Source organism: Cyprinus carpio, chromosome B14 (genome assembly GCF_018340385.1).
Source record: "Cyprinus carpio isolate SPL01 chromosome B14, ASM1834038v1, whole genome shotgun sequence".
In the NCBI taxonomy this organism is placed as follows: domain Eukaryota; kingdom Metazoa; phylum Chordata; class Actinopteri; order Cypriniformes; family Cyprinidae; genus Cyprinus; species Cyprinus carpio.
This window is the reverse complement of record NC_056610.1, coordinates 10,729,614-10,746,724: the sequence shown is the minus strand read 5'-3', so window position 1 is coordinate 10,746,724 and position 17,111 is coordinate 10,729,614. Positions and strand designations below refer to the sequence as shown.

General features: G+C 35.4%; 1 protein-coding gene across 1 annotated transcript in view; it reads right to left on the bottom strand.

Moving 5' to 3' along the window:
- The window catches only part of LOC109091092 (serine/threonine-protein phosphatase 2B catalytic subunit alpha isoform-like), a 43,368-nt gene that overhangs the window by 13,772 nt on the left and 12,485 nt on the right, over positions 1 to 17,111 (bottom strand). The window contains exons 2-6 of the mRNA XM_042738037.1: positions 8,927 to 9,127; positions 6,133 to 6,257; positions 5,891 to 6,002; positions 3,119 to 3,264; positions 1,757 to 1,896 (exon numbers count right to left, since the gene is read on the bottom strand). Of these exons, the coding sequence (XP_042593971.1) occupies positions 1,757 to 1,896; positions 3,119 to 3,264; positions 5,891 to 6,002; positions 6,133 to 6,257; positions 8,927 to 9,127 (724 nt within the window). The remainder of the gene's footprint in view (positions 1 to 1,756; positions 1,897 to 3,118; positions 3,265 to 5,890; positions 6,003 to 6,132; positions 6,258 to 8,926; positions 9,128 to 17,111) is intronic.

Below are 17,111 nucleotides of genomic sequence, written 5' to 3'. Positions count from 1 at the left end.
AACCAGCTAAGCCCAGCAAACCAACATAGACTGCTTCTTCCAACAGGATGTTAGTGTGTCATTGCTAATAGTCCAGTTAGCACTTGTGATTTAGATCTAGCATATCTGTTGAAACCTCATTGCCAGTTCATTAGGTTTTATTTGATTACACAGCCTTCTGATATTTATGATAGTGGACTTTACCCGTTGCTAGCGTGTTTATTATTGTCTTGCTGCTATCAGCCACCAGGGGGTAGCAGTGATGAAAATGTGCAGCTTACAGTGAAAAATCACCATCATTTTCTGCTCAAAATATCTGAAGGGTCTAAATGTAATACTAGTAAAGAGATGAGCACTCAGACTCGGTGGTGTATGATTGCATGGTGAAGAAGTCTATTATTTTCCTTTTTATACTGGTATATTGAAAGTAACAGACCTAAAGCGCAAAAAGACACACCGATAATCCACTGGTTCATTGATTTCAGAAGGTTTCATAAGAAGCAAAAACAGTGAGGATTGTGGGTAATAACGTTCACACCCAAGGCTCTCATTCACATTCTGCACAATGTTAGCTGTGGTCTCCCTTCTCTTTCTCTATATATTTGCAGTAAGCCTGAATCTAAAAGTAATTAAAAAAAAAGTAAAAATGCTATCTATTTTTTATTTATTTTTTTATTTGATTGCTTGCTGGAGGTTTGCTGTGATTCCTTGTAATTTCCCCAAAAAATGTATATCAATGACTTTAAAATAATAATAATTATTAATATTCTTATTATAATTGTTATTATATATTATAAACTATTTTATATTAAAATATTATAATAGTAATGCATTTCTTATTTTGTTATTATTATTATTATTATTAAATAAAAATAAACAAAATAAGAAATGCATACATTCTACATTATTACTATTTATTTTACAGTATAACAGAAAAATTATAATTTCATATGTAATAATATTATATACATATGTACAGAATATTATATAATATACTAATATTTATGTCTAAATGTCTATTTTCAAATGTTAAGCCATCGTGCATTCATTTGGTGGAAAACTGCTTCTCCTTTGTTGGCTACAGGTTTAAAAATGCTTCTCATTACAAAATGCTTCACTGTTTATTTAATTAAATAGGAGCCTTCGTGATTTGCTAATCGCACTAAGCCATATCACGATTTCAGTTTCATTTCGATTAATCGCTTGGCCCTCTTTTCTATCTTCTCTTCCTTTTCTGCTCCATCATTTCTGTCTTTCTCTCAGGTTCTCACTATATCGCTGTATCTTCATATCTCAGCAGATCTGGCAGTAGTAGCCAGTTGTCATGGTAACGGCAGAGCGCAGATTCCCGTGGGATTGTGGGGATTCTGTGTTGTGCTGAGGCTGGTCACTGTTTGGACTGCTTTACAATTCCAATTAAACTCGTGCAGCACTTCAGGCGCTGGACTTTCATCTGCACATTTATTTCAATGTTCAAACAGTCCCTGAGGAACATCGGTTTGCTCAGTCGTTGCTCATTCATATCGCAGAACACTTAAAATTTAAGATGGCTCTCTTAAAATTCCCTAGCGGTAATATAAAGATACATAAATGACACAATTGTTGACATACAGTAAGAGTAAAGCGTTATAAAATAAATGTGGATCGTCAGAGTCATTGTTGAGAATGAGATTTCAGCTTACTGGGGATTTTTTGAGGAGAAATGTGAGAACAGGAGAGTCTCAGTTTGCTGTCTAGGAGAAATCCCTGAGATACTGGAGGAGGCTGTGAGGTTTACCTGTAGAAGTAGGAGCATCCGCGGACAGTGTTGTGGCTGAAGTAATCTTGACTCTTTTCATTGCCGAAGTCCTCCAGTGGGTCGGCCCAGAGCAGATCACACATGGGGCCAAATGCTGGCGGTTCCTTGAACCTGTCCAGCTGAGAGACACACAGAGAGACAGTGAGTTATCTAGTAGTATAAGAAATGTAGTTTAAGAAATATGCTCTGTTTCGAGAATCAATACTGAATGTGATGCCCTCCTCAAATGTGCATAACAATGAGTACATGTTTAATATAGTAATACTCTGGAGGCAAATTAGTTAACAAATTTCCCCACAAATCTTTTTCTTCCCTTAAAATAAACAAATACATGTAAAAATGTAAATAAAGTTGCTTAATTTTATTCTAAATGCAAAAGAGTGGCTCTGTATTAGTTGTAAATGAACAATTAAAATATTAAAATGTTTATCTTAAGTATTTACATTAATACAGTGAGTCATATGCTCAGTGTCAACATCACTTAAATGAAATATTGTTAAATATGCTAATAATACTAATAAATAAAAAACACTATTAATATTTAACCATATTTTTCTGTATTATTATCTTATTTTACATCGCACTATTGTTTTAATTTGTTAATACTACTTTTTTAAACCATTTTTTTATTTTGCATTCTTTTTTTTGTGCATTGAAAATAAAAATATACTTTGTTGTATAAAGTAAAGAAGACAAGAATAATAATAATAATAAAAAAACAGTGTTGTGTGCTGTGTTTGTGCACAGCCTGTTCATTGCTAAAGAAAATACACCAGAAGCATAATGGGAGATTTACAGAAGATCCGTCAAACGTCTGTTGTTAGAGCTCAGTCTTAAGACATAAAACATTTTAAATCATCTAGGACAGCTTGTTTAAGAATTTCTGGTGAACAGGAACTGAATTTACCGTTCAAAAGTTTGGGGTGGGTAAGATTTTTAGTGGTTTAGTCTCTTATACTCACCAAAGCTGCATTTACATGATCAAAAATACAGTAAAAAATTGAATATTGATAAATAATATTACAATTTAAAATAGCTGTTTTATTTTGCATTATATTTTAAAATGTAATTTATTCCTTATGATGCAAAGCTGAATTTTCAGCATCATTACTCTAGTCTTTAGTGTCACATGACCCTTAAGGAATTCAGAAATCATTTTAATATGCTGATTTGCTGCTAAAGAAACATTTCTTATTTTTTTAAAACAGTCATGCTGCTTAATATTTTTGTGAAAAGCATGACATATTTTTATTATTTGAGTAGAAAGTTCAAAAGAACAAGCATATAATACACACACACACACACACACACCCGCACACACACACACACACTCCTCCTCACCCTCTTAATGTCATCTAATGTGTGTATCTCTGGAGACAGGCCACCATGAACACACAAAAACTGCTGGTTCATCAAAGCAGCCAGAGGCAGACAGTCGAAAGCATCCATGCACGCATCGTACACCTGCTCCGAGTATTTGATTTTACCTGAAAGGAAGAGAGACAGAGATCACACACCTGCACGGAGCATCTGATTTCACCCGAGAGACAGAGAGTGAGACAAACAAAGAGAGCGCAGGAGAGATACGGATGAGAAGTAATGTCACTCCTGAGCTCAGAAATGAAGCAAGCTTATTCTGAAGAGTTTATTTTCTCTGTATGAAACTAATTTGTACATTAAGCTCCTGCATTCATTTACACTTTCAGAGGACACTAAACCAGAGATGTGCATGTGTGTGTGTGTGTGTGTGTGAGACAGTCTGTGCTGTGTCAATCTCACTGCTCCAAATCGACCAATCTGTTCAGCCACATCACCGCATCACTCTGCATTATCTTTCCTGCTCTCCCTCTGTCTTTCCTCTATTCACACACAAATACTGTCACACTAATGAAGTTGGATCAATCAATATGTAAAAATTACAATCAATATGTCAAAATACACAACAATGTTGTAGGTGCATCTCAATAAATTAGAATGTCGTGGAAAAGTTCATTTATTTCAGTAATTCAACTCCAATTGTGAAACTCGTGTATTAAATAAATTCAATGCACACAGACTGAAGTGATTTAAGTCTTTGGTTCTTTTAATTGTGATGATTTTGGCTCACATTTAATAAAAACCCACCAATTCACTATCTCTACAAATTAGAATATTGTGACATGCCAATCAGCTAATCAACTCAAAACACCTGCAAAGGTTTCCTGAGCCTTCAAAATGGTCTCTCAGTTTGGTTCACTATAGGCTACACAATCATGGGGAAGACTGCTGATCTGACAGCTGTCCAGAAGACAATCATTGAAACCCTTCACAAAGGAGGGTAAGCCACAAACATTCATTGCCAAAGAAGCTGGCTGTTCACAGAGTGCTGTATCCAAGCATGTTAACAAAATGTTGAGTGGAAGGAAAAAGTGTGGAAGAAAAAGATGCAAAACCAACAGAGAGAACCGCAGCCTTATGAGGATTGTCAAGCAAAATCGATTCAAGAATTTAGGTGAACTTCACAAAGAATGGACTGAGGCTGGTGTCAAGGCATCAAGAGCCACCACACACAGACATGTCAAGGAATTTGGCTACAGTTGTTGTATTCCTCTTATTAAGCCACTCCTGAACCACAGACAACGTCAGAGGCGTCTTACCTGGGCTAAGGAGAAGAAGAACTGGACTGTTGCCCAGGGGTCCAAAGTCCTCTTTTCAGATGAGAGCAAGTTTTGTATTTCATTTGGAAACCAAGGTCCTAGAGTCTGGAGGAAGGGTGGAGGAGCTCATAGCTTGTCTATATTTTATTAGCTTGTCAAAGTTGCTTGAAGTCCAGTGTTAAGTTTCCACAGTTTTTTATGATTTGGGGTGCAATGTTATCTGCTTGTGTTGGTCCATTATGTTTTTGAAAACCAAAGTCAATGCACCCGTTTACCAAGAAATTTTGGAGCACTTCATGTTTCCCTTCTGCTGATCAGCTTTTTGAAGATGCTGATTTCATTTTCCAGCAGGATTTGGCACCTGCCCACACTGCCAAAAGCACCAAAAGTTGGTTAAATGACCATGGTGTTGATGTGCTTGACTGGCCAGCAAACTGACCAGACCTGAACCCCAGAGAGAATCTATGAGGTATTGTCAAGAGGAAAATGAGAAACAAGAGACCAAAAAATGCAGATGAGCTGAAGGCCACTGTCAAAGAAAACCTAGGCTTCCATACCACCTCAGCAGTGCCACAAACTGATCACCTCCATGCCACGCCGAATTGAGGCAGTAATTAAAGGAAAAGGAGCCCCTACCAAGTATTGAGTACATGTACAGTAAATGAACACTTTCCAGAAGGACAACAATTCACTACAAATGTTTTTTTTATTGGTCTTATGAAGTATTATAATTTGTTGAGATAGTGAATTGGTGGGTTTTTGTTAAATGTGAGCCAAAATCATCACAATTAAAAGAACCAAAGATTTAAACTACTTCAGTTTCACAATTTGAGTTGAATTACTGAAATAAATGAACTTTTCCACGACATTCTAATTTATTGAGATGCACCTGTATATATATATACAGGTCATGTAGCGAGGAAGATTATTACTGAATAATGACTTTTAGTCACAAACATGAGGATGAGGAAATAATGACAAATGTATTTTTTTTTTTCATTTTATAATTTTTTTTAATGATTGTTATAAATTATTTACTTTATTATTAGTAGCAGAAGTAGTAGTAGTAGTATTTAGTTTTACTTGAAAATAATTTGTATATAAGTTTGAGCGTATTAATGTATGTTTGTGTGTGTGATGGGTCCGTATGGGTCCGTCTGTGTTGTTTCAGTCAGTCAGCAGATGGTAAAGGAGGGCACCCACTCCTCCTCACTCCCCTCATCAGGGAAATCACACTCACAGGCTCCCTGGGCCCAACATTAACAGGCAAATTAATTTTCTGCTAATCATACTCCCTCTTTCTCTCTCTCTGCATCTCTCTTTCTGTCTGACAAGAGACTGCTCCAGAAAAAGACCTCCATCAGAGGAGAGGAGATGAAATGTTGTGTTTATAAGAACTGTATAGTTTCACACCTTAAATTTAAGTGTAGAGACACCATAAATGACAAGACAGAGTTTTCCTTGTGTCAGTACTCACATTCTTGTTTGAAGGTGAAATATTCTGTCAAATGTCTACATTCATGATTTCCTCTCAGTAAAAATAGTGTCTTTGGGTAGAGGATTTTCAGTGACCAGAGGTATTGTTTGCACTGAAGGACAGAATTTAGACAGAAAGAAAGATGATTTCACAGACCACATCAAGATATTTAGGCAAAGGTGGTGTGTACTACCAACTAGGGTCCCTAAGCAGGGAAGAAAATAACCTTAGGATGTACTAACCTCAATACTGAAGTACCCTCGGTCCACATAGTCCCCTAGAAACAGGTACCTCGTTGTCGCAGGAGACCCGCCAACCTCAAATAACTTCATCAGGTCGAAGAACTGCCCGTGAATATCCCCGCACACTGCAACAACACAAAAAAGATTGGCAATAGCTGAAGGAAACAATAGTGCTTGCAAAAGAGTAAAAGAATAGAGTTAGAATAGTAGGAAGAATTTAGCAGAATTGCTGTTTGTGACGTCTGAAAAAGAGAGAGGGATTAATTGACCTCTTAACTGTAGTTGAGTTTCCATTTAGTAAACTCTTATTTAACACAAATGTTTGACAAAAAACAATTCAGTATGCAAATATAAGAGTGACATCCCTGGCATAAAAGTATTTTAGCATTAGATATTATTATGGGATTTATTTATTTAACATTATTTAAAATATTTTTATATAAATAATATTAGTATACAGTTAGTTAAAAGTATTAGTTAGCATAGAAATCAAGCAATTTAAATGTAAAAACAAGCAATTTAAATGTACAAAAAGTTTAAAGTGAGCCATCATCCTAAAAGACAACTTTCTATTAGTTTAAAGTCACATAATAAGTATTTGTGTTTACATTTTCTGTCAAGAAACATGTAAACATAAATTGTGGAGAAATTTGAATTTTTTTAAAATAACTGACCTCATTTTTAGTACACAAGTACTTATTAGAACATCAGAATGGCTCTTGCAATTATTCTGTGATATATACAAAGTATGGTTATTTTGTCAACACTGTAAGATCTTGTCTCTGGCTATGATGATAAAATCAAATAGTTATAGCTGAAATCAGTTTGAAACCATCTAATAAACATCATTAAGATGAGAATGAAAAAGCTGATCACCATCCTGACTGAAATGTGTGTATTTGAGAAAAAGAGAAAGAGACTGAAGAGTGTTGTTTTATAGCTAATGAAGTCGTCTAATTGGAGCTATTCACATGTGAGTGTGTGTTCCCGATGGGAGATCAAAGGGTGAAAGGCTACGAGGTCTGAACGACTGAAAGCACACAAATCTAACCATCTCTCTATGTAATGGGTTCCAGGGAATTAAATCAGTTAATGTTTAATGACTCCTGTGTGTGAAATTCACCGGGCCACGAGCTGATGAGGGTTCAGAAATGCATGCTGGGACAGAGGGAGAGGTTTGGTCTCAGGTGTGAGGCCAGCGAGAGCAGGGAAAGGTTCTCTTGTTCAGCTTTTCTGCCTGCTAAATGATGGCATTTTCGTCCTGTGTCAGACTTGCTGTCTGTGTTGAATGATGCTTTGACTCATGGGAAATTAAGTTCACAAGGTGCAGTTCATTATCTGACCTCTCCTAACAATGCCATTTATTCCCTAACGTCTTCTCAGCCTGTTTTTTCAAAAGTTTTCTGCTTTATTAGGATGAGAGAGATAATCTTTTTCTATTAAAAAATTCATTAGTATGTAATGTAATTACGTAAATACATCCACTTGCAACTCCCTGTTGTTAGTCTCTAGTGACATATTTTATATTCATATTATAGTATATTTGTGTATGTATCTTTTTATCATCTGACACATTACTAAATTAAATTACAAAGGACAATATAACTCTCATTTTACTCTTTACGTGAATATAATAAATCATTTTGTTCAAAATTATGGGTATATAAAGGTAAATATTCAGCCATTTTAAATTTTGGTTGTCATTAAAAAACATATGACATGATACTTTTTGTAAATTTGAGGTTGGGAAGATTTTTAAATGTTTTTTTAAAGAAATCTCTTATGCTCACCAAGGCTGCATTTATGTGATTGAAAATACAGTAAAAATAGTAATATTGTGAAATATTATTACAATTTAAATTATTTGTTTTATATTTAAATATATATTAAAATGTAATTTATTACTGTGATGCATTTCAGCATCATTACTCCAGTCTTCACTGTCACATGATACTTCAGAAATCATTTTAATATGCTGATTTTCTGCTCAAGGAACATTTTTATTATCAATGTTGAAAATAGATTCTTTAAGGAAGTTCAAAAGAACAGCATTTATTTGAAATACAAATCTTTTGTAACATTTTAAATATATTTACTTTAATTTCTTAAAATAGTACCAACCTAGTGCAACTGTAAACTTTATATTAAATATTGCAGATATTAATATTTTAATAATGAATAAAATGTGTATATTAAATTCAACATTATATTTCAAGGACCTCTGCCAAATTTTCACAGAGCCCAACACAAACCATTCCGGGATTATCAGCTCAGTAGGTTTTGAAATAGAGCTAATAGAGCACTGAATATAATAACTTGACATCAAATAATTATACATGGATGCCTTATTTTGGACAATTTCAATGCAGTGTCACACATATTCTTTGTGATGAAGGCAATCCCTGAATGCATTGTCTTTAGTTTAGAGTAAATACAAGATGGCTATTTATATGTAATTAAATAATGAAAAATAAAAATTTACTATTACACCCTGTTCTTTTGCATGCTGTATTTTATTGCAATTAGAATATCAAGTTGCAAGTTTAGCATAATGCTAACGTCAAACTCTAGGCCTACTGGAATCAATTATGAGTTGAGTCTCCCTTGTGGAGAGCTATTTGTGTGACACATTGAGTTGCTGCCTATGTAGTGATCCAAATATGTCACTTGTGAGGTTACATCTCAGTTAGGATGTAAAAATCCAGATTAAGCTGTGTTTGAGAACAGTAACTGTTTCTGTTTGTGTCTCCCGATCATGCCCTGTTTTCTTGTCAGAGATGTCTGTATCAGTAACCTGTGACAGGGGCCTCTATGTCCAGCATGGTCTTCTCCTGGCGGAGGATGGCGGCCCCCTCGTTGATGATGCGCAGAGCAACGGGCTCCTCCACGCGGCCCTCTTTAGTGAGATGAGCCTTCAGCAGGTCCACACGCGGTTTCCCCTCGCAGTCGAACACCTCTCGCATGCTTAACCTGTGGCTCAGCGGAAACGGCACCGCTGCAGAGAGAGAGAGAGAAGGACAGAGAAAAGAACTGAGTTCATGGTGTAGAAAACAAAAAGGGAAACAGATTACAAAAAAAAAAAATATTCATTGTGCAATGACACATCCAGAATGCTGAGTGAAGCTAGAACGCATAAAACATACATGATGTAACACCTCCAGATGACTCCGTGAGGAACATGAGGATGAGAAACCAGACTGACTATACTATTTAAATCTCAGGAATATCCACCAACACAATCTCCAAAATAATATTGATAAAAAATATTCTACTACTGATTCTAACTGACAAAGGAAACAAAACAGGTAAAAAATCCCATACAATTCCACTGAAGGAAGGATCGAATCATATCAGGTGGGCATACTTAGACACGCATGCCAGTAAATGTTACTGTACTGATTACACATTAAAACACACACTGACCAAAATGTCTAAACAGATTACTTATACACTGAATAAAATGGTGTAGAATTAACTTTTGAAAATTGTGGAAAATTTTACAAATAATTACAGACAAATGGCAAGTAACACAATGAATGGAACATGAAATTGAAGTGGAATGACTGAAATAGTATTTTCTTTTAAAACAAACCAACAATCTTTATTTACAATTTAGAAAAATCATTTTTAGAGCACTGTAAGTAAAAAAAAAAAAAAGAGCTTAGTCACCTACCTAAGCTGTTACTTTCTACAACAATATATTTTTAAGTTGACTAAACTTAATATTTTAAGGCAGCAGCTGAAACAACACTTTTTTTTTTTTTTTTTTTTTTTTACACTGGGCATATATGTTTTAACACTATAATTCAACTGGGATTTTACCACAGAAGATACTAACTTCAACCTTAAATTTTGACTTCAAAATATGTGAAGAAAAATGCTCATAAACAAATCCAAAAATACATATAATGATCTTATGCAGGCATTAAGAGATATTTTTCGAATAGACTGATATTGGTTCATTATCATTTCCACATTACATAACATGCTGGAAATGATGATGAAAGGGGAAAAAATAGATACACCGAGAAAAAGACAAAAAGTCTGTAAAAAGGTGAAATGAATGCAAAACTGTGGCAAAGTGTTACCGAGCAACAGCAGCCAGAGGTTGGCATGCCACCAGTGAAGCGTATCACACACACACACACACACACACACACACACTGAGTCATAGCAGCCCACATGCTAACCCATTTCCACATCCAAAAAATGTGTTTTCAGAAACTTATTTTTCAAGCTTTCGAGCCACGCAGACATGCTGCAGCAGCCAAAACAACAACTGTGAAGATGAATTCAGTCAGATAACATTAACATATTTCAGAAACAAAGGAATGGAGTCACTTTCATGATGCAGAACATCAGATCATACACAGAGAAAAGTTTTATTGCCCAAAAGTTTCTCTTTTGCTGCTCAGTTCTCAAGCATGTTAAATTGTCAACTTTGTCTCAGGGGATTCTTCTTAAATTCCTTGCAAGCAATAATACGAGACACAAATGAGACAGAGAAAGATTGACAGAGAAAATATAGAGCTATAAAACCAATGGAAATAGGTGAATTTGCTGAGAAAGTCTGAGTTCATATTAAAATCTCTTGTATTTTGATTGCAGCAATGTCTCCATCAGTAAAGATTTCAATATGAACTCAAGCATTTTACATAAAATTCCTCTAAGACCATAAGTCATAAAGGTGATATATCATGCAAATCTGGCTTTCTCCATGTTTAAGTGCTATAATCAGGTCCTTGGTACATCTACCAACCCAGAAAATGTGAAAAAGAACAACCCAGTAAGTTTTTGGTGATCCTTTCTCTGCAAGCTTGTGAAAAAACAAGCCGCTCAGATTTTGCTCTCGCCATGACGTAGAAAGGGGAACTTATTATAATATTACCGCTCCTTAATCTACAAGTTTCCAACCACGGCGCTGCCATTGTGTTCTCTTTCATGTCTTATTGTGTTTAAACTGTCAAATACACACAGGTTTATGTTAAAAACACCCATGAGTTACGAAAACAGTCGGTTATGTCTGTGAAGGTAAAGAGCTGGGAAAGAAATCGCATGTTTATATTAGATCTATGTGGTAGCAGCATACTACACTAAATCAATAAATCCACTGCTCTCTCATCTCCTCTAAAGCTGGGACTCTAAATAGTGTTCTGTGCTCGTCTGTGCATCCAAAGTCAGAACAGTTAACATGCTTTGCTCAAACTTTCTCCATGACATTAAAATTGGTACACTGTTGTCACTTGCGAAAACTTTACTTTAGTACTTGCATGCCGTGTGACAGCTGTTTTCTGTGCACGGGCTTCAGATGTGTGGGCTCAGAAAACCGTATATCAGAAGTTTGCCGTGTGACAGCTGTTTTCTGTGCACGGGCGCACTCATTGGAAAAGGGGGTGGGGAGAGGCAGCTCATTTGCATTTAAAGAGACATGCACGAAAACAGCATTTTTTTGCTTCCACTCAAAATAGCCATTTTCAAAACGATATTATAAATGATCTGTGGGTTCTGGGGACACCTGTGACTGGTGACACCTGATTCCAACCAGTAATTAAAAAAGGGGCATAATAGGTCTCCTTTAAGGACTATGAAAGGGCAACCTATAAGTATGAATTTCTCTGAGTTCGCATCTGAGCCTGATTCTGCTCAAATATGAGCACAGTCTGAGACACAGTTGAGATGTCTTCTAAAACCCTCAAAGGAGATATTAGGGTCTTTTTCTCAGAAGAAACTGAGAAGCAGGAGAGTCTGCATCTCTCCATTTATTTTCAATTTAATCACAATCCAGTCTAGGAGAAACATTTGAGATATCAAAGAGATGTCATTTGTGATTTTTCTTTCCTGCTGATAAGAACACTATGACATTTTACTAGATACAGTTTGTTAGGACATGCTCTACAATGAGTGTGTGTATGTCTTTATTTAGCAGTTTGGGTATATTATTGAAGTGCAGTATGCTGCAGAGATAACTTACATAACACTGCCTCCTCAGGCAAATGCACTGCACTCACACACACACACACACACACACACTGCCGACTCCACAAGCATTCACTTGCACGTAATAAATGCACACACACACGCTCCCGAGAAAAGAAATATGCATGACTCGTGCAAACCCAGAGATGTGCATGCAATTATTTTGTGCATGCATTTGCACATATTTTTCAAAAAGACTAGAAAATAGGAAAATAAATCTCTTTAATATCTCAATTGTTTCTCCTAATGAAAACAGAGACAGCAAATGAAGACTCTTGCTTCTCTTATTGTTCTGCTGAGAAAAGACCCCAGTAATCTCTCATTTCCTTTAAAGTTTCAAAAGAGATCTCAACAATGTCTCAAACTGTGCTCAGACTTGCCAAGATGATAAAGTCTGCAATCAAAGGAGATTCAATATCAACTCGCATGATGTTTCTCTTCAGATTTTGCTGCTATCCTCAATAATTTAAACCCTGTAATCTTACTTCATGTCAACAATTGTCTCATTTGAGTCGATTTTGATTTCACCTAAGAAATTATAATAACAATATCTAAAAACTTGAAATAAATGATCATATGAGATCAAGCAAACTCTGAGCAACAACCTTTTTCTTTTGGTTACCATTAAACACTTGCAGCATACAAACACACACCTTTACAGTACAGATATTTGCATACATTCCTTCTGAATAAGCACATACTGTATGCTGTCCTCTTTCTGAACATGAGCATAATTATTGTTGTCATGCACACAGTCATAGAGCGACGGGCCTCACACACACCCTCTCATGTCAATAAACACACATGTGGTGCATCTTTTCACAGGCATTTGAATGTAAATAAACATGTTGGATTATGAACCACAACAATGAAATGAAACTCCATGAATCATTGATCGGAGAGCGGAACGAACCCCGCGCAAAACAATGTGAGCTAAATATAAACATGAGTGTTGCAGAGAAGCAGCACAAGCCTAAACAATAAACACACGAGTATAGCTGACATATAATCTGTCTATGAACCTGTGAATATGAATATAATTAACATTTGTGATATGCTTTTTTGTTTAAAATCAAAACACAAATTTTATATCAACCACTTTAAAAGCTGAATTTAGTGCTGTTTTGGCATCACATCATTATAATGTACAGAATGAAAATGACAATTCTATTAATGACTATTAATCCATCAAAGATTTTAAGTATTAACTTTAGGGTTATAAAATTGTCACTATTTTTATCCCTTTTTTTAGCTTCAGTATTTTATTTTAAATGGTCTAAACAATGAATTTTTAAAAGTATAAATATTCAATGTAGTCCCTCAATTGATTATATAAAGCTGGTCAATAAATTATAAATGGATAATATTAATCTAATATTAAAACAGTTTAAAGTCAACCATATTAAATGCTGAATTTAGTGAAATTCACTCAACATCCTAATGTGCAGAATATAAAACGTATATTCTTTTTAAAAAAATGAAAAAAATAATAATAAAGTTGGACTTTAACTTTCACTATTATTTTTTATTATTATTTTATTTAGTAGTTTATTTTAAATAGTTAGTTAAGTAAAAAACATACATATAAAAAAATTATTCCAATAGTGCCTCTAATTATCAAAAGGTTTTTTTTTTTTTAAACAAGCAAAACAATTATTTAAAAAAACTATTATTTATAAAATTATTATAAAAGTAAGCAAAAAACTGCCTAAAATAGGACACATATTGCATGGCAGCTACCCACATACACATTTTTGCATATTGTGATCAGCAATGCCAATACAGTGCTGCCATCTGCTCTGTGTCAACATTGGTGTTGACCTTTGACCTCTGGCATGGAAATGTAATATCAGCATTTCATGAATACTCGCTGCGCCTTTATTTTCTTCTCTCTGTCGAACTTCCTTAGCCCTTTCACAGCCTGCACGCTCTCTGCATGTGTGTGCGTGTGATAGAGCAGGTCAAGGCAGGACAAGCAGTGGCAGTGTGAGGTCAGGATAACTGACCCACGTGTGAGAGCATGTGTGTACGTGTGTGTGTGACACCCTCCAGCTGCTGAGACAGATGCTGAGACTCCTTCTGCATCTACTACAGACTGAAAAAAACAAGCAGCAGACCAAACACACTCACACAAACACTCTGATCTCTCTCTCTCACTCAAATGCACACATACAAATACACACACAAAAGGCTCTAACGCATTCACAAAAAAAAAAAACCATCTGACTGTTCACATCTCATTTCTGACTGATACTTTGCAGAATTTGGTATCTTGGAACACCCAAATTGTCATGATTTACTCACTTTCCTGTATGATTTACTTTCTTCCATTAAACAGAAAAGGAGACATTTTGTTGAGTGTTTATACTGTTCTTTTCTATACAATGAAAACATACAATCACCAGCGGCTGTAAAGCTTTTAAAAAGACAAAAAAAGAAATGATAAAAAAGCACCATGTGGCTCTATTTGAGCTATTGTTGTCTGAAGCTTAATTAAAAATTTATCTAACTAGCTTGCAAGAGGAAATGGAGATCAAAAACTTGAAAAACGTTGAATCTGTCCAACGGTAGACATATAGTTTGTGCTTTATGAACAGTGCCACTTGGTACTTCCAGTTTTATGGGGAAGATGTAACTCTTTGACTGTGTTTGCTGTAATACCATTTTTCATCCTGTCAGCACCGTTTTCAGCTGGAAACCAAAATGTATTTTATTATTTTTTTATTATTGAGTTACTGCTGCTGTTCCTGCATCCTGTTTTCATTTGTATAGATAGAACTGCTTTGATAATAACAGAAAATATACTTTTCTAAATTAAGATACAAAAAGTAGGCTATTTGGATTAGTACTGTGGTTGTCAAACCTTAGTGGAACATGTCGATAGTTAAATTAATTGACTATTTGATATTTTGATAGTTTGGATTCAGTAGGATTTTTTAAAGGAAATTCATACTCTTACTCAGCAAGGATGTAATAAACTGATCAACAGTGACCGAAATCTTTTGTAGCATTATAAATGTTTTTACTATTTCAAATAAATGCTATTCTTTTGTAACACTGACTGCAGTAATGGCTGCTGAAAATTCAACTTTGCATCACAGGATTAAATTACATTTTTCAATATATTAACAATATTTGACATAAAACAGTTATTTTAAATGGTAATATTTCACAATATTACTGTTTTTATTGTATTTTCAATCAGGCATGCCATGGTAAGCAAAGAGACATAAGATTTAAAAGAAAGAAAAGGAAAGGATGTGACGTGTGGCATCCCATACTTTGAATTGGTGCTCTGCATTTAAACCATGCAAGTGCACCCACACAGCAGTGAGTAGTGAACAAACATGCTGGACATTCACTCCCCACACATACAATCCCTGCTGGTACTGAGACTCAAACCCATGACCTTTGGGTTACAAGCCCGAATCTCTAACCATTAGGCCACGACTACCCCCCGATAAAATACATAAGAGGCTACTGTATGGCAGTTAAACTTATTATTAAACTTTATTTCAGCTAAATTTGTGCTGAAATAACATGTCAGTTGTTGACTCGTTAGGAATGTGACAGTGTATTGACAGAGACGACAGTGGCTCACACACAGCCTATGAACGAATGATCTGATTAGTCAGAAAGATTAGGGTTTGTCTATAAATTCTCCATCATGGTTGAACACGAACCTTAAAGGCACAGTTCAAACTCAAAAATCAAAATTCTGTCATCATTTACTCACCCTCATGTCATTCCAAATGACTTTCTTTCATTTGTGGAACACAAAGATACTTACAAAAATAGGGATATATTGTGTACATTGTTGGTTAGATCCAATTTATTTTCGAAATATCATTTTGTGTATTTCAAAGTATACAAAGTATTTATTTATAGACTCGGGTCAAACTTGTATTTACGTATAAATTTCTTTGCATTATATAAAATAATATCAATGAGCAATCCAACCCACAATGTGCAGGAGTTTGGTTGATAATCTCTCTCCTTTTATCTCCCTGCTGTTTCTTCTGTCTCTTTCTCTGTCCTCCTGCACCCAGTAGTCGACCTCACCTTGACTCCCTCCTGTAAGATACGTTCCTCTCAGAGTAACACTTTCAAACGGCCGGCCCTCCCTCACACGTTCACGGGCGATGAAAAGGATTGTTCTGCGGATGCATTGAGCCCGCTGGAGCCCCACCAGTGGTAACACAGATAACGGCCTAGAATCATACTTTGGGAAAGTAGGCCGCTTACTGGCTCTCGCTTGTTCCCGGACCCCAGAGGTATGAGGGGAGGGACTCATTCAGGTCACAGCTGTGCTAGAGCCTCTCTCATTCTCTCTTTCTCTATCTCACTCTTTCCTTCTTTCTCCTCCCTGACCGTTCACTCCTGCCCTCGCCCTGTCCTGACCCCCACTTATAGGGAAGACACTCACAAGGGTTTGCCTTCGATTCTGAACCCCTGCTGTGGAGAAGAAACTGTTGGTACATTAGTACCAATAATTTTTAATAATGAAGAAAAAAAACGTAAAGACAGTATATTTTTTATATTTATTTAATGGCACCTTTTTTATGATTGAAGGTGAGTGACACTGATACTAATACTACTGACGTCTCTAGGAAACTGTTCTTTTTATCCAAATATATAACCACTGACTCGCCATTCAACATTACCAGAGCTATCAACTTTAACATTTATTAGACTTAAAAAAATAAAAACTTCTAATTTAAGTGAACTTAAAACAATCTTTACATAAAACCATTAAATAAATGTCATATATACCTGTGTCCTTCAGCAAGAAATATACAGAAATTAAATAAAACACAAATTCTAAATTGAATATAGATCCTAAAAGCTACAAAACTTATTGATTTCCTCTTTTTTCTTTTGTTCTTTGATTAACAGACATCACAGCAGCTGGGTTATAAGGTTATTTGGCTGCTATTACTTTAAGAGCTGCTGCTGCTGAACGAATCTGACAGGTATGCTCGTAGTTTCATTCACTCTTTAAT